Source organism: Lissotriton helveticus, chromosome 9 (assembly GCF_964261635.1).
Source record: "Lissotriton helveticus chromosome 9, aLisHel1.1, whole genome shotgun sequence".
NCBI classification, from domain to species: domain Eukaryota; kingdom Metazoa; phylum Chordata; class Amphibia; order Caudata; family Salamandridae; genus Lissotriton; species Lissotriton helveticus.
Genome location: NC_136070.1, coordinates 460,493,120 through 460,516,054, shown reverse-complemented (window position 1 = coordinate 460,516,054; position 22,935 = coordinate 460,493,120). Strand labels below are relative to the sequence as shown.

The window sequence follows — 22,935 nt, the reverse complement described above, 5'->3', positions numbered from 1 at the left end:
GTGGGCTTTCTGCCTTGAGATACTCTAAGCAATATATGAGAAAGGGCACTCTTATGGAGAAAAAAGAAAAAACCTTTATTGTACAGGAAATACAAATATGCCATATACCAACTTGGACTTGATCAAAGTTCAGTGCTTTCTCTTCCCGCCTTCAAACTAAAGGCCTGCTTAAAACAAGTGTCACTGGCTTTAAGATTTTACTTGGACAACGAAGCTTATGGTAAGAAAAGGGGCCATCAAAGGAGAAAAGTTACCACTGTAATAATAAAAATCCAACCATATGTGACATGGAAAATGTCACAAGAGGTTGGATGTTTCTGGACATTACTGGCTACTTTGCCTTTAAATTGTCTAACATCTAAATAGTATGGAACTTCTGAAATCTGCAATTTTTGTCAGAATGGCATTCAAGATCTGAAGCATATTTTGTTTGCCATGTCCTTAAATTGCATTTCCGTAAATGGTTGCTATCTATCTTTCTGAAATTGTCCATACGATCTTCCTTGGAAGCTCTACAGCATTTATTTGATCTCCTTATTAAATGGTTCTGCTGGCAAATGTTTTACTTTTTAAAAAAATGCTTTTTAAACTTATACTGATTTTAGTATCATTTAGTATCATTTAGTTACGTTATTAATTTGTATATCTCAATGAATGTTATCAACTCTTTTCAATATTTGAGGAAAGATGTTCTTTGTTATATCAGTTCTGAAATGCATAACACAATAATCATCAACTTTAAAAGCTAGGACTAAATCTGTATGCTAAAATCGACTTTTTTTAGTTTCACAAAGTAAATTTATTGAGAAAACAAGTGTTACAGTACAATATAGTATGAGGGGTGTAAGGAAACAAAGGGGGAACATAAAAGTTAAAAGTATCATGTAAGAATATCTAGGTTGGAATGAAAAAGCAGGAAAATATCAATATAACTATAAAGCATTGTATTACATATAAAAACAACCAAATAGCAACATAGCATTAGTCAAAATATAACAACATATTATATAATATTAATATCTAAGATACGGAATATCATGGAGGTCAAGCAATTTCATGTTGAGCAGGAGTTAAAGAAAAAGAGCGTTTAGCACTGGAATCAATGAACGATGTAACAGATGACCATGTATTGAAGCGTTTCATGGCTAGATGGATGGGATGAACACATGCTGTATCCAATCTGTGAGGATAACACAACGCATACCACCAATCTTGGAAGGACAGATTCATAAAATCCTTCCAATTTTTAGTAATCTGAGGAAAAGCAATTGCTAACAGTAAGTCTACGATCTTTGTATTAGAAGCATGATCCTCCCAGATAGGAGATAAACAAGAATAGGCGTGTGATAGAACGAGGAAAATAGAGTTGAAGATAGAGTTAATTGGAGACCAGACAGATGTCCAGAAGTCATGTATGTATGAGCAAGTAAAAACCAGGTGTGTTAAGTCCGCTAGTGGAGAGGTGCAGGACCAACAGGTGTCTGTATTGTGACATGTCACCTATGTAGTACAACTGGGTGCAACAAAAGCCTGATGTAGATAAAGAATAACGTTCATATAACATTTGCCGCTCAAGAAGTTTTCCTAATTTTGGACCATATTTTATTCCACAGAGAAGATGGCCAATGAACCCCAAGGTCTTCTTCCCATGAAAGTTAAACTTTGGTCTTTACTCTAACAAGCTACAAGGATTGTAAATGGATATGGATATTGGAAGCTTTAGGACAGGGAAATAGAAAGGCACACAAGCCGTTAACCGGGGGAATTTTCGGATGAATTAGGATTTGAGTATATGCATTTGAAAGAGCTTGTGAAAGTATGTTATATTTGGATTGGAAGGAAGGGGGCAAATGAAAAAGTTGACTGGCGTCAGAAAAAGGCAAGATCTAATTTTGAGAAAAATAGTTGGTATGTCCAGATTAAGCCTTTGTTTCTCCAAGATTTCCAATAAAAAGATTTTCCACCAATTAAAATGGATGTGTTGTGCCACAGAGAGGAGTTAAAGAAGGAGTGTAGATCGATAGGAGATGGGGTTGGAGAAAAACCCAGAAGTTTACAAGTGTATTTAAGAAAAGGAGTGGAAAGAGGTTGTGGTCTACGGGTAAATGAGAGAAATTCCTTAAAAGCGAAAGGGGAAAGAAAGGAACGTTCAAGTACTGCCCACAAAGGACATTCCAGTGAAGAGTTCGAGAGCCATCCGGAAGCCTGGTGAAGTAGGAAGGATCTATGATAAGTGGGGAAATTGGATAATTAACTCCGCCCTCTGATTTAAGTTTTGTGAACAAGGACATATAAGATGATTTATTGTTCCACAGAAAGGATGATAGTATAGAGTTAATTTTTGTAAAGGAATGGGGACAGGGATATTAGAAATGGTGAATAAAACTAATGGAGGCAGCATCATTTTAATAGTATCTAGGCAACCCCACCATGAGCGATATAAAGGGTGCCATCTAGTGGTCAGAGACGAAATGGAAATTTTTTGTAAACATTTCTCCATGCAAAGAGATATCATTGTTGAAAGTAAAGGGGTAAAGTGAAGGCCCAAATATTTAATATAATGTGGGTTCCAAGCAAAGTTGGAAGAGCTAAAATCATCTTTGAATGTATATTTTGTTAGAGGTAGTATTTCCCACTTATCCCGATTAAGATTATAACCAGAGACAGAGGCAAAGAATTCCACTTCCTGTAAGAAGGCAGCGACATTTGAGACGATTGAGGTTCGGAAAGAAATAATAAGATGTCGTCAGCATAAGCTGCTAGTCTAAATTGGGCGTCTTTAGTTTCAAATCCCTTTACATCCACATTTGGCGAGTCCTAAACAAAAAAGGTTCCAGGGCTAGATTAATGAGGAACGGGGATAATGACAATCTTGAAGTACCCCTCTTTGTAGTTCAAAATAGGGAGATGAAGAACCATTCACAAAAACTGCTGCTCGTGGATTAGAATATAGAATAGAAATCAGGGAAATTATTTTGGAACCAAAACTGAACCATTTCAATGTGTGAAAGAGGTACAACCAATTTACTTGATCAAACGCCTTCTCGGCATCCAATGCTATTGCAGCTGAGTGAGATAAGTGTGGGGTTTTTGATAAAATATCAAAGAATTATCGGGTGTTGTCAGAAGGGAGACAGCTTTTAACAAAACCAGATAGTTCTGCGCCCAGTAATTGGGGAGGATGGGAAGGATTCAAGACGAATAGCTAGGGCTTTAGAAAAAAATGTATAATCAATATTTACAAGAGAGATGGTTCTATAGTTCTTGCAATATTTCAAATCCCTCCCATCTTTAGGTATTAAACATATTAGTTACTGAAAAGGACCCTGAAGATTCTCCTGACTGTGTAAAAAGATTTAAGAGATTGAGTAGTTTAGGAAGAAAGATAGGAGAAAAGTGGTTACAAAATTCAACTGTAAATCCATCAGGTCCCAGAGCTTTGTCTTTCTTAAGTGATTGTAAAGCACTGAGAAGCTCTTGTTGCAATAAATCAGCTTCTAAGGGGGTAAAATCCATTTGAGTATTATAAGATTTATGGATACCTGAGAGAAATTGTGTAAATCAGATTCTAAGGGTGTGGTCTCAGGAGAGTATAGTGATTTATAAAAAAAAAGAAGGAATTTTTTAAGTATCTCTGGATCTTTAGTGCACAATGTGTTCTGTTTATTGTAAATAGCATCAATATCAAACTTATTATGTTTAGTTTTTAAGTAATTAGCCAAGAGTTTGCCAGCCTTATTCTGACCACCATAGAACTTTGCGCTTGATTTCACCAGATATAATGAAGCAGTGTCTGTAAATTCCTTGTTAAATTGAAATTTTGCCTTAATAAGTTGTGAGAGACAGTTTTTAGATTTTGAGGAGAAATATGAGTGTTCCAGCCTCTTGATCTCAGCCAAAAGATCACTGGTAACCTTACGGGCATTTTTCCGTTTTCAGGAGACAAAAGCAATGATGAAGTCTCTGGCAGCTGCTTTGAAAGCTCCCAAATTACGGAAAAACTAAGTATCGGTTTGGTTTATAGAAAAGTATTCATTAAAAAAGGAAACAAAAGAGGAGTAAAAATTTGGATCTAGAAGAAGTGAGGTATTAAATTGCCATTTTCTTGCTAAATTGGACTTTGAAACTATGTCCAATTAAATGGAAATGGGAGCATGGTCTGGGATCAGAATAAAGTCAATTTCAGCTCTTCTTTGATTTTGGGATATGTTGTGAGAAACAAAAAAAGAATCCAATCTGGATTGAGTATGGTGGGCCGGGGAGAAAAAAAGTGTGTTCTCTAGTAGTGAGAATACACGTTAAAAAAATCGACTTTAATACTGCAAATACGGCAGTCTAATACTGCAAATGTGTAATGGTCTAAAATGACAGGGAAAATCATTCCGATAGAATGCAGGCTGACAGAAAGCGCTGGGCGAGAATGAAGGCATCAAACCAATTTGTATGGGGACTGAGATAATTATAATATTGATCAGGGTGAAGGAAGGCATTGAGATGTTTAAACTGATTCTCCAAAGGAATTAATATGAGGTTTGTTTCAGAATAATTCATGTAATCAGCATACCTTTCTATTAGGATTTGGTCATTCTATCTATCAAGGATTCAGAATGCTTTGTGTTGAGAAGGAGGACAGATGTCCGTGGTAAAACAAGGCTTTAGAAAAATATGGAAAACACCTTAAATGAATAACCTGAGAGTGGAGAAAATGAATTAAGTAATGCACAATAATAAGCTGATAAGCTCAAAGCACTGCCTATGTGTGATACTGAAGTTTACTAGCATCATCTTTTAACTCCTATGAACCTGCAGGTTTCAAGACCAAACAAGTCTGACTCTCTCCACCAACCCCCACCTAATTAGAGGCATATGAACATTTTAGCATGTAGGGGCAGAGTCTCAACCGGCCTCTATACCTGGGGTTTCTGGGGCAGTTATTTTTTTCTCCATATTAGGCAGACAAACAATTTTTAGACATTTTTCTTGGGGCATTTCAGCAAAAACCCAATCTATGCTCATCAATTAATTAGATTTTTGATAAATGTTTGACATGCCATGAAGCTCATCCATCTGACCCATCCCAGAGATTAAAAGCAACATTTAATCTAAAATTAGACCTTAACAAAATGGAATAGCAGCTTTAGCTTTTTTTGCAAAAATAAAATTGTGTAATTCCTATACTGGAAAGAGATGCCAGTTAAATATTTGGCATGGCTACTTCTTATGTTTTGCAACCAAACATAGAATGCTCCAAGGAACTACTAATGGGTGTCTTAACTAATGCCAAAAGTACATTTTTAACATGTCAAAAACAGCTTATATTAATGTGCTGGCAGCAACATTTGCATACCTCAATCGTTTGCAGCAGCAGCCCGTGTGTCATATTTTTGAAGTGGTTGGTGCAAGGCATGTAGGGACATGCTGCAGCCAACATTTCACAACCGACCTTCATGCCACTGTGCAAAATCATCACCATATTACTGCACCATATTATTGTGGCCTTACTAAAGAGCCATGTATGCCAATTAGAACCAACTAGTCTTACTATGTTTCAGGTGCCCCGACTGCCTCCAATTTTAGATCTTGCATGGAGGCAGTCGGACAATGGATGATTCACAATTCATTGAAACTGAATGGAGAGAAGACGGAGGTGATGGTGTTTGGTGGAAAAGATGACGTGTGGTCATCTTCTTGGTGGCCAGACTCATTAGGAGCCTGACCCACCCCTACCTCCTCCGCGAAAAAATCTTGGGGTCATGATTGATCCTGCCCTCAACCTAGGTAAACAGGTTAGTAGAACCATCTCTACCTGCTGGGGCATTATCCATATCCTAAAGAGGATAAGGCATTATCTATCACTGCAGGCAAGAAAACAGCTTGCAGTTGCCCTCATTGGTTCTCGTCTGGACTACTGCAATGCGCTGTATACTGGACTGAGTAAAAGTCTACTGCAGCGCTTGCAGGTAGTCCAGAACGCTGCCGCCAGGTTTGTGCTGGATCTCCCCAAACGTGCCTCAGCTTCAGCGGCCAGAAAGCTGTTACACTGGCTCCCTGTTGAGGATCGTATTCGTTTCAAGACCCTATGTATGACCTACAGGGCTCTTGTAAAAAATAGTTCCACTGGTATAGGATCTATCCTGTCCCGCTACATTCCCTCCAGGGACTTACGTTCCTCCAGTAAATTTCTTCTGTCCGTCCCTCGCTCTAGAAGAGCAAAATGGGGTGGCAGGGCTTTTTCCTCCTTGGCGCCCAAGTGGTGGAATGCCCTCCCACTGGAACTAAGATCCCTACCCACCCTTTAGGCATTTAGAAGTGGTCTGAAGACACATCTTTTTGTGCAGGCATACTTGTAATGGTGTCAGGTTTATAAATTCTAGATATGTATTGTTAGGCGCCTTGATGCCTTCCGGTTATTGTCTGCGCGTTATAAATTTCATACAAATCAATCAAATCAAATCAATGGGCAGGAAAAATCACAGGGGAGGGGTTTAACCCCTTCTCTTTTCCTGGAGTCAAGTATGTCGGTGTATCCAATAAGGGAAAAGTGGGAAACCATCGAAAAGAAGCACTTTCTTACAGTATCAAACATGCCAATGAATGAACTGGTTCTTACCTTGTGACAGTTTTCGTACATAACCTTCATTGGTCACAATGTATTTGATCCCTTTGCGGGAGTTCATAACAGCTCTTACACAGTTGATGCATGTTAGCTGAAGAAGAGCATCTGCAATCCTGGCCACGCCTCTCCCAGATAGTGTGTCTAGGGCTTCCAAAAGCAGATCCAGACCACTCAATTCCAAGAACTGAACCATCCAGGTCTCATCACATCCCTCAAGCCTTTTCTTTAGTGCGGAATAGTTAACGACAGACGGAATCTGCAAGAGGCGGATGCAGAGCTCTGGATCAGCATTCTCTAGGTTACCCTCAATCTGCTCAGCCTGTGGAGGAGCAATCTTGTCTTTCAGTGCTGCCCATTTCTTTTGCGAGCCAGCGTTCTTCCTTGCGATCTTAGAATACATTTCCTGAAAAAAGGAATATAAAGTTAGAGGCAAAAAGGCAATATTAAGAAAAGGCCATCAAAGTGATTGTTTTTATTGTGCCTGTAGGCTACATTTAGGATTACCACAGGAAAGACATAATTAGCAACCAAACATAAATTACTGGGTGCCATACTTGGGACAAAATAGGTCAAAATTCCCAACTTGGGAGAGATGAAGAAATTATATTCTCCATATTTTTACTGTTGAAACTATCCAATTAAATGATAATTTGCCTTTCAGTTTATAAACATCACCATTCACGCAGCTGCAACTCCTGTAGTTTGAAAACAGAAACAAGGGATCCCTACTCACACAGAGCCAGGGTAGGTACTGTATTATCAAAAACAATGGTTCCTGTGGAACAGATGTAAGTAATAATGATACTTATATGCAGAATCGCAATATTTAAAAGAAGGTGCTACGATATCCAAAGGTGAACAGACCACATACAACTGGCTGACTGGTACAAACAGTAGTGCTTTATATAAATATAAAAGACAGATTTTGTCAAATCATAAGTGCTTGTTTTTGATAATACTCCTGTATTTTCAGCTGATCAAATTAGCTGTTTTCACATAAAATATACATGTAAATCTGTAAGTGTTTATTTTATTTTGTTCCTCTTTCTGGAGCTGATATACTGAGAGAAATGCAGTTTTAAAAAGTGATTGTGAAGAGTTTAGGCTTGAAGAGTTTGCAACTCAATACCATAGTATTGATTTACCCATGAACTACATGTATGGAAAGACACTCCACACTAAGTTCATGGCAACCGGATGACGTTAGATTACATGCCCACCTGGAACCACCGTTGTGGCAACATCAGCAGCTTATGCCATGGCAAGAATGAAAAGCTACTAAAATGCAATGTTCATCCCAATGGATTTCCTCTACCTGAGAAAAATCTGATAAAGGCCTTCTTCAGGGAGATGTTCCTAGCTCAGTTCATATGCACCAAGATCAAACTCCATTCCTAATGTGGTACTTGGTCCCTGTACTTCAACAGAAAAGGACTCCAGTAAGTAGAGAAGGGCGGCACATTCCTTGCCTGGTTGGAAACCTATCCAGAATTCTTTCAATGTACAGAAGTCCAAGGATGCATTTTTCTAAAATACATAAATATAGGGTCTCATTAGGGGATGGCAAGTAAAATGGGGTGGCCCAGCCTTACTACTGCCGTGTACTATTACCCCCTTTTTCCTGGCCATTACAAGTATGAGGTCTAGAATGGGGAAATAAAAGTGGGGAAAAGTACTACTGACCTTTTATTCATATTCATCTCGACTACCATGCTCTTAATCACTCACAAATTCAGAACCAGACAAAGTATTACCGAATGCAGAAATGGCACATGGCAATTTTAAGCAGGTGGAGCATTATAACCACTGAAAACCTGCAACAGTACCAGTCCACAATACTTGGACTGACCATCTTGCCAATTATATAGACTCACTACAGTGGCAATGTGAAAGGGTAAAGGGAAAAAAATAGATCTAGTATTCAGCCGAAGGTTTAGTCTTCAAATGTGATTAATTCTCAGCATTTTGGGAATTCCTGAAGGCTCCCACATATTCTTTTATACCAATTAAGTTTGTGGACATCTAGAGATACTTACATTTTCCTGAACCCTACACCGTAGATTATCTGCAGTGTATACACTCTAAAGGCAAAGAGGTAGAAGAAATGTGTATTTGCACAACTCAGTCCCATTTTTTGTCCATGTGGCAATAATTCCTTGTGTGGATCAATCCCTTCCTCAAACTCTACCCATTTCCTTGCCCCTGAGGAAATGGGGCATTAAGGGCACCCTCTCATGCTAAATGCAATATTACATAAACTCTGAAGTTGTACATTTAGAAGAAGTTCGGTTAAAGTGGGACAAGCACTGCAAATGTTTGGGAATATCCACAATCACACTGGATTATGGGTGTTCCAAACATTATCAAAGGCCACCACCTGAAACCCACAAATTATTAAAGTTCCTGCACCACCCAGTCTATAACACACTTTTTACACGCCTTTGCTCCTGCCATGAAACTCAGAAAATCTAATTGAGTAACTAATATTGCATTCTGTAGAACGTTGTGACATTTGGTCAAAGATATTTAAAATTCCTATGATGGTGAGGAACTAGCACTTTCGGAGTGGTTATATCACACTGCGTATTGAAATTAGGGATATAGATGGAGCTTTTAACTATGGGGCAGTCCATTTGGTGGGTGTATTTTATTCAGTCATAATCGTGGTTACAAGCAAGGGAAAAATGGATACTACATCCAATGGTTGAGGGTAGTGGTTGATCACTAGGAACGTCAGTTAGTAACAGCTGACAACCCCGTTAAGGGCCTCTTGGTGCTGGTGGCCAGAGTACACAAAAGAGGGAATCTCTGGCTCTAGTGCAAGGGCTGGATCTGGTGAAGTTTAGTGCTGCCCTTAGCAGCAACAACAGCCAGTTCTTGAGTTGAAGTGAGGGCATTTAGCATCAAATGCCAACACAAATTTCAGCCCACGCTTCCATATTGACAGCTAAAAAGCCTGAGGTACCCACGATCAAACTTTCCTCTCTCCCATCCACAAACAGCGGTGTACACATTTTGGAGACCATGCATGGGGGCATAAATGGGGGATAAGGAAAGTGCAGCAGGCTGACGGAAACTGCACAGAAATTACTATCAATTGCCTGTAAGAGTGGCTGAAAAAGAAATCCCATTTTTGGCATATTTTGGTTCAGCTTTTTAGCCCCTTAGTGAGGTCACTTAAAAATGGCAGTTAATAAAAAGACAAAAGGCTGCAGTCACCCATCACAAACTGATGCGGGCGGCTATGCAATACCCACTATTTTTCTGGTAATGCAGAAGACCGCAGTGTCTATGGTATCTACCCCAATAGTCTTCCCTAGGTCACTGAAGGCTAGATGGGACAATGACTGCGTGGACTTCAAAGGCCTGCTACACCACACTAATACTGAAACAGACAGCTACTTCAATACCAACCCATTTCCAAATGCGATTGTGGGAACTCAAAAGGTTGGCCGGTGATGCGAAGCAGATGGTATGAGAGAGAACTCAGAAGATGGTCACCAAGATGCAGTTTATTCGCCTCCCATTGTCTTGGTATGCAGAGCCTACAGCCCACTTAGATTTGTGGAGTGAGGGAAAGGTAGAACATGACACACACTACATGGGCTCCCAGTGCCAAAACAACTTTTGCTAGCTCCTATTAGCATGGGATCTTGCAAAGGACAGTGGGGCTCACTCCAGGCAGTCTTTCAATAAAGACAACACTTTACCTGTTTTGCATCAATTATGTGTGGATCCATAGCAGATATAATTTGGACTTTTGGCTTTTGGATCCATGCACCAAGGTAATTGCAGGCTGGATTGGTCTCATCTGACAAAAGGAACAGCTAAACATTATTTTAAAACACTTGAATAACCATTATACCTCCGTCTAGTCTTATTCAGTCAATATATGATGATGGACAAAACAGGAGAACATTCACAAAATCCTAGCAAGGGAGTATTGATTTACCATACTCCAGGTGCCAGCAATGAGGTACTGTCATTGCTTGACGAGAGAGGTATGGTCACAAACCCACTGTTAAAAAAGGAGGAAAGGCAAAAAAGACAACATTAGACTTCTATAGAATATTGTTTTAAAGAACAAACCAGTAGTTAGTGGTATTTCTTCACAAAGAAAAAAATCAGAACAATTTCAAAAAGAACTAATGTCTAGTAGAGTATATTTAGGTAATATTCAAGTACATTCCCTAATTAGTAAATCCCATAAGTGACCGGATATACAAGGCGCAAAACCAAGACCAGATTACACGGTAGGGAAAAATTAAGTACAAATCAGGATAACTGCCCCACTAATTCGACTAAGATCCTCTTTCTCCCATTGTAAGAATCAAGAGGATCACGTGACATTGTAAATTGTGGCAATATATTAAAACTAATTGCCTCAATCCCAGCGCTCTCACATCTTACATCTGATGCTCTTGAACCTATCCAAGAGTCTACTATCTCACCACAAGAAAGTAACTGTACTACAAATATATTGCGAATAGGTAGTTGAAAGTGGACCATATTTTGCCAAATGGGAAATAGAGATTAGAAAATGTGATAATGCAAATTATCCAATATTACTGATCTCAAGAATGTCAAAGAAAAATGAACAGTGAGGTGCAATTACAACCAGGATTTCCAGAAGGAATACTGCTTGATAACGGGAGCCATTGGCTCCCTATTTATTCCAGCAATATCTTCAGGGCTCAAATTCAATCTCAGGGCCACATATTTGCAAACAAATCCCAAAGCGACAAGTCCTAATGGAGGATTGGGCCTGGCTAACGCAAATCCTTACAAAAGGAAAACCTAGGGGAGACGATTGATGATTGAATGCTTCAGCTAAATCTCAATTGCCTATTAGTTTATGTACCTGGAATGTGCACAGCCTCTCTAGGTGATCGAAAGATCAAGATACTATGACCATTTTAAAGAAATGTGAAATCTTGATGTTGTAAGAAGCTAGTACCACAATTTATAGATAAAGACTTTTCCATCCAAGCCACTTGTTCATCTTCACTTGGCTGTGCAAAAGGGGTCTCTCAATGTACATCACTCTGGAATTAGATACCAAGGCCCAAGAAATGGATATACAATTACCCTGGCTCCAATATGTAAAATTACACCTCCATATTCCAATCATTCTATTGAAAAAAGTTATTTGAGCACAAAAAGACCAATTAAAATGACTCAGCTCGCCATACTCTGGGAAATAGTTAAAACCCTTATCTACCAATATGCTGATGCACGCCTAATCATCTTCGGTGACTTTAATGTTCATATTAGTAATGGAAGTACAATTGATAACTTAAAACAGTGATATAATTCAGTCTTTTTGTGTCCATCTGCATTAACTGGGCCTAAAACTGCTGTGAGAAATTCTCCAAACAATCAAACAACTGTGCTAACTTTTAAAAACTCAAAGTGCCTCTCTATAATGGACTATATCATCATTTAAAAGGACTTGGCAACCAGTATACTTGGGAATCGTGTCAAATTACGAGTTGAAAGTCATCATAACCCTCAAGTAGTAACATTGGCGGAAAAGGCAAATTATCAGCCGAAGTCCAGTATTTTTCAAGAAATGCCAACTTCTTATCATTTGAAAAGGCTGATAAGGCAGTCAATGAACCAGCCTCAAATAATTAGTTTTGCTGAAAAACAAATAGGATCTGCTTATCATAAATCATAAAAGGATATACCTAAGGTGGATATTTGGCATCAAATATGCTCATCTTTAAATAGAAAGCTTTCTGGCTGGAATTGCACGAAGGAGAATTTCGATTACATCCACCTATAATAGGTGGTATTCAAACAAGCTTTACCAGCAAAGAAGCCCGTAAATAGAGCAACAAGAACAACTTTCCAACATGCACATGTAGTCACAAATTCTGCACGAAAATGCACACTAAAATCCCTCAGAAGGAATACAAACAGGCGATCTGGAAGGCAAAAAGAATGTATTTATTAAGTTAAGACTTGGCAGGTGCCCAACCAAAAATGGCACCCCAAGTTGAGTGCAACAGCGGCCAACAAACTGTTGTAGATTTTGCGGCTATCCAAAAGAGTCTGTTTTGCAAATAGTCTGTGTCTGCCCTTGTGTACTCCACAGATGACGAACTTTGTTGAAACCATTATTTATTGAACTTGGTGTGACAACATGTAGTCAGGTCATTACACTGTGCTTATCTGGAAAATCAATCCCTGTGATCTGCCGACTTATCAGGTACTTGTTACTTGTGGACAATACGTTTAAATTAGTCTAACAATCTTCTTAGACAATCATGGAGTAAAAGTACATCATCTTAGTACTACTTGTTATGAAAGGTATCTGTTTTATTTATAACAAGTTTATGATTTCTAAGAACTGTTAAATTTTGCTCGAAATCCGTAATTTTGAAATCTGTCACAAACAGTGGCGGGATGAGTGAACTAAGCAAAGTTGAACCAATGTCTAATTTTTTAGTACAAGTTATAATCAGAGGCACTTTAGCGTTATTTTGCACCAATCATTGAACAATGGTAGATATGTATTTGTAATATGGATTATAATTATTAAGGTACTTAAGAGTTACCTTGCACCAATTTTTGCACAGGGATCGATATTGTTTTTATATGCAATTTTTTTTAATCTTGTTGAAAATGGTTTTAGCCAACGCTGACCGGGACCAAGGATTAGCAGTGTAAAATTCTGTACTGACATTTTTACATATATTGTAATGATTTTTAATTATCAGACAATAAATGTACTTTCTTGCTGCCATTACACCTGGGGCTGGTCTGCACAGCAAAGCAAGGGCCTCATGTACTCAACTAAAAGGTCATAAAACATGACAACGAGTCTTTGTAAACCCACCAGGTTAGTCACAGAAAGAGGCCGAAAGACTGTTCGAACATTCATTGCAACGACCATTGTTTAGTCACATGTGCACCAGCAAAAATATTGACAGAGGTTGGTAGGACCCATTCCTGGAAAGAAAGGACGATACAGTCATGAAAATATATTTTAATGATGACCCTTTAGACGTCTCGATCTATCATGCATGTGGTGATTGTATGGAAATATAGTGCACCAGAAGCCCATTTCTTGGTCTAGCAATACTAGTGTGGCCAGGAAGTTTGGAAATAAAATGCCTCTTGTTTATCTGGAAGGAATGAGGTTGTCACAGCTATGTGTGTGGATAGGTAACTACAAGTTAACAAGCGGGTGTGATCCAGCATCCAAGTGGGTTATGGTTAAACAGATGAGACCACTAGATGTTTTCAGTCCCGAGATGGAGTACCTGGCTAAAAGCACATCAACAGCAGGGGTACTCCTGCAGGGCTCTGTCTCTGCCATGCCCAAACGTGCGTGGTTGGGGAAGGAAGATTTCTTCCCAGAACACCTGACCATGAATGGCTGAATCAAAGTAGTGAAGGTCTTGGACTGCAAATCATCGTTTATAGGTATTTGGCTATCAAGGAGGAAGAGGATTTGGAGGGAGCACAGACTTAATGACGTATAGCTGGCAACGTGCTTCAGCCCACCACATTTAGAGTGGCAGCCCAAGAGATTACAATGGGTCATAAATTGAGACTTCGCTCATATGTCTAGAGTGTGAGCGCTTCTACAGGCTTAATTTTCAGTTAACTGCAGGCCACATGTTTCCTGGACAGATATCTCAGGCACACATGTAGTGTAGGCCCTGCCTGCTACAGGTTTGGTTTTCAGTCAAGTACAAGACACATGTTTCCTGGACAGGCATCTCAGGCACACCAACCTTGGGTGGCCCCTACAGGGTTCACATGAAATAGACTCTGACAAGGGGAAATATGCACCAACACCTCCTCCCTGATGATTTTTGAACTTTACATTTAATTAACCGTATTCTCCTAATTCAAGCCCACAATATGCTATACAATATTGGATTATGCGTTAACAGTTCTGACATCGCTTCGCACAGAAACAGCCATATTATATCCTGCCCAGGGCCCAGAAATCCTTACAATGAGAGATGGTAGAGAGGGAGGAAGAGAGGTAGAGGTAGGGAGGAAGAGAGAGGTTGAGGTAAGCAAATAGAGAGAGGTTGAGGTATAGAAACAGAGGTGAGACACAAAGTATCACCTTCTCAGAGGGGGCCTGAAAGGGTGGGGGCCATGGGCAATCAGGCTCTTTGCCCATTCCTTAAAACATTTCTGACTCTAAGGTTCTGCATATATAATTGTGGTAGTGCACGACCGACGCGCTGCTAGGGTTCCCACCGCCTGGGTGCAAGGCTTTCTGGGGCTTTCAGTGCAGCCCCTCACTTAAGGCGTCCCCTGAATCATTGAACCTGCATTTCAGTTCGAAGTTCTTTCCAGTGAGCTGTGCTGGAGCTGAATGATTACGGTGCACCAGAACTCGGGCAAATTCACGAAGAGAAGCGCTGAGATCACCGAGTGAAGAACTGGGGCATAGGCATAAAGTCTCTTGCCTGCTTCCCCCCCTCCCCCGGAGGAATCCCGAGACCCGCCGCAGCTGCCATCGAGTGGCCGGCTCCCGGAGTAGGTGAGCAGAGACGGAGGACTGGGGGAGGGCGCCATTATCATCACCCAGAGGTCCCGGGCGCCATCTAGAGAGTGCAGCGGCTGCCGCGACTTTGAGCGGAGAGCTGCTGAGGAACATTGAGACGCGGCTTGCGGCTGGGGGAACCTCGCGGGGCCTACATTCGAATGCATTGCGGCGTGGGTCTATCCTGGTAGGTGTGGAAGCTCTGTGGCCCGGCTGAAGAGGTGTGGGCCTGCAGCACCCGGTATTGAGGCAGTTGTGATCCTGTGGTGGCCTCGAGGTATGCAGTTTATGAATTACGCTTCGGCGAATGAGGCAGCAGTGAGGCAGCAGAGGAGCTGTGGGGGCAGGCTCACGACCAGGACTACAAGCCCCAGCATCCAAGGGGCCGCCAGCGGACCGGCAGCCCCTCCCCCTCCAACATCGTTATCAGGTGGATTGAATTGTCCAAGCTTCTGCGCGACGCGGGCGCGCGCCTGTCTGGGCTGTGCTGGGCTGGGCCACCTCTCTAAGAACACGGATTCTAACGGGGGAAGCATTCCCCGGTAAGTGGGCTTTATAACTTGTATAGGACTTACTACTACTAGTCCTCATTAATAAAACCAACTACTGAACTGGGCCAATATGGCAACACGGGAAAGAAGAGGAAGGAAAGGCACAGGACATGGGTATGTGGCCGGAACTCTTGATCAGTTCATAACTAGGGCCTCGTCCGTGTTAGCGCATAAAATTGCCATCACCGAACGACGTTTCTCCACGTATCCGGGATTTTCAAAACATTCATCCCTGGGGCCTACAATCCATGTACGCTCCACAGAAGCACCGCTCCAGCCTGTTTCCTTGTTAGAACCATTGCGGGAAAATGCAATCCCTCAGCAACCCCTGATCCCCCCACTACCTACTATGGAAGGAGATTCTTCGAATGTCCGCGTCAAATCAGCAAGGACTTTGTCTGCTCAAACAAAGAACTCGGTAGTTTGTGTGACTAAAGTTCACAAAGAGTCCTCACATTCTACGGTCGCAAACCAAGGGGGGATGAGGAAGAGGAAAAGAGGAGGCACTCGAGGAGTATCGCAGCAAAAGGGAAAGAAACCCAAGATCTCCAAGCCGTGTAAACAGACTACGTCACCCATGGTGGACACAACGATTACGAAGTCCCACAGGATAATGTATCGACTGCAAATACCCCTAGAGGAGAGGATAATATAATTGATCTGGTGGACCCGGATGTAGCGCACCTACAGAAAATAGGTGCCCTTGTTTCTTCATTATTGCAGCTGCTAATGGACAAATTGTCATTAATTAATGTCAGACTGGAGAAGTTAGAGGGATTGTTGTTAAGGCCCACCGCAGGAGGTGCGGAGAAGGAAGAAGCAACTGGGGGTCGTATAGATGGCCTAGTGGGGGAGGGAAGGGCCAGTGCTGCCGGCCCTAGCTTGGAAATAGCACCCGCAACGGCGCCGACTATCCATCCCCGGGGCCCACATAATTTAATGGGAGGTATGGCGAGGGAGGGGCTCCAAATCAAGCCTGGGCCATGCCGGTGGGACCAGGGGGTTAGGAGCTCTCCACCAGCCACACAGGGACCGGTTACGAACCAGATAGATAGGTACACCCAAAGTAAGGAAAAGCCTAGAGATATTCTGAACGCTCCCCTAAACCCCCATGGCACTACTAAAATAATAAGCATGCAAATTGATCTACCCTCAGAATGTAGCCCTCTTGTTGTAGTCCTAGTAGGGGTACCACAGACGACGAACACCATCGAAGAGTCATATACTGCTCTAAACAACAAAGTTACTAACTGGCTCAATAAAAACAGACCACTACCGCTGTATGTGAAAAGTGAAATCCTACATGTTCGAAGGGTATCATGGGTGGGCCACAGAATCAAGGACCACACGGGGGACTGTATTCTTATTAATTTTAGGGATACATGGACAGTGTCTCATATATGTCAGTGGATACAGCCCTCACCGGTATCAGCAATCCAGTCGCTCCCCCTCTCGTACTTCTATACCCTTGCTCTAGTGCCAGACCCAGCATGGAATTTAGTAGGCCCCTTAGCAAGGTCAGGCTGTAGCCAGGAAAGGCCTAGATAACTCCAGCTAATTGAGGCTGCCCCCCTTCACAACAGATTTAGCTGCTTAGATTCGGTGGACTGACTGAGTCGGAGTCAACCAGATAGTAAACATATGGGCCCAATCCAGGTAGACTACGAGGCAGAGCAGGAAGAGGGGGGTCGACCGAGGCAGAAGGACACAGGTAGAAATAGGGGATATCAAGGGAGGAAGATGTGAGGTGGTTATGCTGACTCTAGATGCTGGAGGTAACTGCCCACCTTCTAGGGAACTAGTGGCTGGGCCCAACGAGGAGGGCAATTTTTTGCAGAGTACTGTGGGTGAAATAGGGCCATACAAGGAGCAAAATAATGAGAAAAATGAGGGGGGAGCTAAGGGCCCCAAAGTAGATGTATAAAAGTATTGTCCTGGAATCTGGCAGGACTATCCAATAAACTTCTCTGTCCGGATTGGGGATCCTTTGTGGATGATAATGACGTGTGTATGTTCCAGGAGACATGGGCGAGAACGGAGCAATTTAGGGTGGGATTTGCCTCATTCTTTGTCCCGGCAGTCGGGGGAGGGAGAGGTCGCCCCTCGGGAGGCCTTACAATCTGGGTGGGATCCCATCTGGGCTGTAGAGCTTCAGTACTTAGTACTCACTCTAGTGACATCCAATGTGTTGTTCTTGCCAGGCCAAACGCCTATAAGCTAGCATTGATTAATGTCTATTCACATCCGGTTAGCATAGGCAGAGAGTCCGGTACCATTAATGACCTCTCCACCTTCATATCAACCATCCCGAATGATTTCCATTTAGTGGTAGGGGGAGATATGAACTGCCATTTTGAGCCCCTAGAGGGTCTCAATGAAGGTGCCTTAATGGCTGAGGACGACCATTGGTCAATACCTATGACCCAGGCACCATTTTCTAAGGCATGGTCTCCATTAGTCATACAGGTTACGGCACTTACGATCACCCATTCATTTTGTGCATGTAATGGCCGTACCACCTCGGACTTCCCAGCCAAATGCACATGTAACAAACCAGGACAAACCTCACATCTTGACTATATCTTACTGGAAACTGGGGCTTGGCCGATGGTAATCGATTTCACTGTGTTGACTAGATTGGACAGTGATCACAACGCACTGATCCTAGAAATGGGCCTCCCTAAGTCTGGGAGGAGTGGAGCTCCCATGACAGATGATGGTGATAATAATAATCTCACCCTGACCAATAATAGCCGTAGAGATAGGTGGTCTAGCCTTAAGGAAAAACCAGACAAGATAGTGGAATTGTATAACTTGGCAATCCCAGTTTTGTCTAAGGTTGCTGCACTCTCAAACTCACCATCCACCGTGGATTCTCTATCACAGCTAGAGGTCCTCCATGTGGACCTGGCCACTAGCCTAGCTGAGGTATTGAATACTAGGGTGTCTAAGAAGGGCAAGGATGTCCGTTGCTCATCCTGGTATAACAAGGCGTGTAGGACGGCCAAGTCTGAGTTGGTGCTGGCCCTCAAAGACCATAACAGAATGGCAATAAAAGAAAAGAGGGTGTGTTACAAAAGGCTAATCAAAAACGCAAAGGAACAGTGGGATCAGGATAAGTGGATCAGCTTATCTTCTGCGTTAGACACTAAAGACTATAAAACGTTCTGGTCTATAATAAATACGGGTACAGGTCAACCGATAACAGCTGTAGAACCTCACCTAGCGCCACAAGTATGGGAAGCCCATGTCCGGGCTCTGTACTCTGGCGTGGTTTTCACTGATGAACATACTAACCCATTTACTCTCGGCCCGTATACTGCCCAGCCAGAGGAGTTTGAGGTCACGGTGGCCGAGGTGTGTCTTGCAATTAATAAATTGGCTGCTAATAAAGCACCCGGCCTGGATAAACTCCCGGGCGACCTCTTTAAGCACCTTCCGGATGTTTGGGGCCCTTATCTCCGGTTCTTATTTAATGCAATACTAAGAGGTATGGCGCTGCCCTGCACTTGGCTGGGAGCCGAGATAGTCCCTATCTTCAAAGTGGGCTCACCTCTGCTCCCATCCAACTACAGACCAATAAGTCTTATTGATGTTGCGCAGAAGATCTTTGCAAAACGTATCTTTGATCGGTTAGAGGTCTGGATGGAGGAGTTTGACATACTCAGCCCTTACCAGGCAGGGTTTAGGAAGAACATCTCTGGAAAACAGTGGGTATAGAGGGGGGCAGCCTCTATATGGTGTTCGTCAACCTCCGCTCTGCCTTTGATCTCGTACCCAGGAGTAAACTCTGGAGCGGCCTCCTCTTCCGATCCACCTCCTCTCAGTCCTGATGAGGCTGCATGAGGCCAACTTCGCCCAAGTTAGATGTGGGAGGGGTGGTGAATTGACATCTAGATTCCCCGTTGACCGGGGGTAAGGCAGGGCTGTGTGCTCGCACCGACCCTGTTCTGCCTCTACGTCAACGGGGTAATTGCGCATCTAAATGGTGTCCCGAACAACGATGCGCCTAAGCTGGCAGGGAATAGGGTACCGGCGATAATGTTCGCCGATGATACCCTATTGGTCTCTAGATCTCCAATGGGCATTCAGCGAATTTTGGACGGGTTTGTAGAATTTTGTATTGTCCAGGGTTTGGAGATCAACTCACTTAAAACAAAATTTATGATCTTCTACCCACCGAGAACTACAAGACCTAATCCTATATTGGGTAAAATAAGATTGCAAAGGGTAAACACTTTTGTTTACCTTGGGGTCACGATCAATGAGAGCATGTCGTGGGGCCCCCGCAAATTAAATCCCAACTTAAACTCACTCAATTATCGGGCGAGAACGTTAGACAATCCAATCTGTCAACAATAAAACCTCTTGGCCCACCTTTGGAGGTCTACAAATCGCAAGCCAGGGGCGCATGTATGTATGGTGGTGAGCTATGGGGTAATTGCAACCAAACCCAAATCAGCAGGGCGGAGAATAACTTTTTACGGCATCTGCTGGCCCTTCCACAAAGTACACCGTTGTTGCCACTAAGACTTGACCTGGGGGGATCATTCCAATTGCTGAGGAGCTAGCCCTAAAACCAATAAGGTACTGGCGCCGGCTAGGGGTCACGCCACAGCTAATTAATTATAGGCAGGAGCTCAGAGAAATACTTAGCTGTACGAGCACTTCCAAATTCCCGTGGCTCAATTACATCAAGACTGAATGTATTAGGCTGGGACTTCCTGCTCTATGGTCTGATCCAGAGCAGGGCTGTAAACAGATCTCAGCCAACTTGCTGGCCAAAATATTTTGAGCTGAGAAAATGAGAATGGCTCTGAGTAATCCGAATATTGGTCCTAGAACAGCTACCTTCCTGTTGGTTAAAGACTCATACTGCTTTGAACGTTTTTTTAGATATAATCTACCCTGCTGCAGCCAGAAAACTGTATGTGCAATGGAGGCATGGAGTTTTACCTTTGCGAACTTTCACATGTAATTGGACAATGTCTGCCCTGAATATTTGCCCTTTTTGTGAACATGTTAGTGAAACGGAGTCACATGTATTCTTCTTCTGCCCTGCCTACCAAAAACCGAGGAAATACTGGCTTATCCCACTGTGCAAAAACCTTGGCTTCAGGCAATGTGTGAATGCGCTTAGAGTATTGAAAACTGACACCGCCGGTCCATTTTTTTTTTTTAAATATTTTTTATTTTTTAACAATTTTACCCCCTAAACCGAGGGCAAGAAGCACAACATATCATAAAAAGAAATTTTACTTTGTACATACACAAGTGAAGAGTAAATTCATAAACCCATAAGTATACAAACAAAGTAGGGAATAGTAAAAAATCAAAAGGTAATAAAATAAATACATCATAACTACTACAGCTTATCTCACAAGTCAATAACCACATTCATCAATACATCTCTATATACACTACAATTATCCTAGATCTCATCTTTCCATCTAGTTATGGGTTCCCATATTTTCAATCCTAGTTTCCTCCCTTTCTTTCCCCTTCTAGCATAGATTGCTTTTTCCAAATTATATATATTCAAAATCCTTGCCAGCCATTGTTGATATGTCGGTGGTGCTGGGTCAAGCCAAGCTGAAGCAATACATAACCTTAATATTGCCAGGGCCACAAAGATAAAATAATATTCTTCCCCCTGTATACCGTCTGGATTTACACCCAACAAGATTAAAGTGGGGGTTAATTTAACTGTTATTCTCAATGCCCTTTGTATATAGGTCTCTATGTCATTCAAGGTTGTACATAATAGTGGGCATGTTGCAAATACATGTATAATATCTGCATGCAAGCTCCCACATCTTGCACAATTAATGCCAGTTGTAGCTCCCCATTGTGCAATTTTTGACGGAGTGTAATATAACCGATACAATGTCTTGTAGTGCTGCGCAACACAGAGCATTCTGACCCAGCTCTAATGACATCTTAAAGCAATCTATTTCAGCGTCTAGTTTAGTTGCCCAACTTTCCCCCCATTTCTCCAAATCATCCTGTTTTGATTCTACTAATTCATAATAGAACCTTTTAATGCTACAATCAACTCCTTCCTGTTCCAACTCCAAAATATTGTTTTTCTCAAATCCAGCAGTTCCCCCTCTTTTATTTAACAAAAAACTTCTTACTTGGAGGAACTTAAAAAAATACCTTGTTTCTATCCCATATTTTGCTTGAATCTCTGAGAACTGCATGAGACCCTCAGATCCCATCAAGTCACCAATTGTAATAATTCCTTTTTTTTTTACCCACACCGTAAATGCTAGATCAGAAAAAAATTCACTAGGGAAATTTGAATTATTCTTCATTCTTGTGTATCTATTATTTTTGCCTAAACCATATCTCTTACTGAAGGCTTTCCAGATATTATATGCTGCCATGAGTGTCTTAAAACGAGTTCTCTTATAATATGCTGTATCGAAATATCTGAGGAGTACATTATTAACATCTTCTCCCAGCAGAAGACCGTATATTGCCAGAGTTCCTAATTCATCATCCCCCTCCATTTCTGCCCCACCAATTAGCCCCACCATATTTTGCAAAGCAGCGGCCCAAGAATATAGTTTCAGATCTGGTAGTGCCCATCCTCCTCGTTGTCTTGGGAGTGCCATGAAACGCAGTGCTCTTCTAGTCTTTCCTTTAGACCATATAAACCTGTTGATCACGGCTTCTACCTTTTTAAACCAGGAATTGTCAAACATCAGTGGGATTGCCCTAAATATGTATAAAAACTTTGGTAACACTAGCATCTTGATAATGTTTGTTCTACCAACTATTGAAAGGTGGAGGTTATGCAATCTGTCAAGGTCCCTTCGAACCTTAGCTATAATAGGGGATATATTCAATTCCACCAGTTTGTCCAATTCTGAAGTAATTGCTATACCAAGATAAACGCCTGTTTGTACAACCCTATGATCATAACATACTGCATTTTTATTCTTAATTATTTGCGTTTTGTTAATATTCAAAGAGTAGCCCGAGACCTTTCCAAAATTTTTTGCCTCTATTTCCACATTTCGAATAGCCACCGTGGGTGATGATGTAAGAACTGCCACATCATCGGCATAAGCAAGTATTTTGCATTCCCCCTATGCGTAATCAGTGGGGCTATATCTTCATTTCTTTCCATCCTCCGAATCAAGGGGTCCAAGTACATAGCAAACAACAGAGGGGAACACGGGCATCCCTGTCTTGTCCCCCTCTTAATTTGAATCTCCCTAGTCAACCCCCGAGTTTACCCT

The 22,935-nt window shown here is 41.9% G+C and overlaps 1 protein-coding gene across 1 annotated transcript in view; it reads right to left on the bottom strand.

Moving 5' to 3' along the window:
* Positions 1-22,935, bottom strand: part of LOC144781425 (inverted formin-2-like) — a 103,590-nt gene that overhangs the window by 52,886 nt on the left and 27,769 nt on the right. The window contains exon 2 of the mRNA XM_078660276.1: positions 6,611-7,019. Coding sequence (XP_078516402.1) covers positions 6,611-7,019 — 409 coding nt within the window. The remainder of the gene's footprint in view (positions 1-6,610; positions 7,020-22,935) is intronic.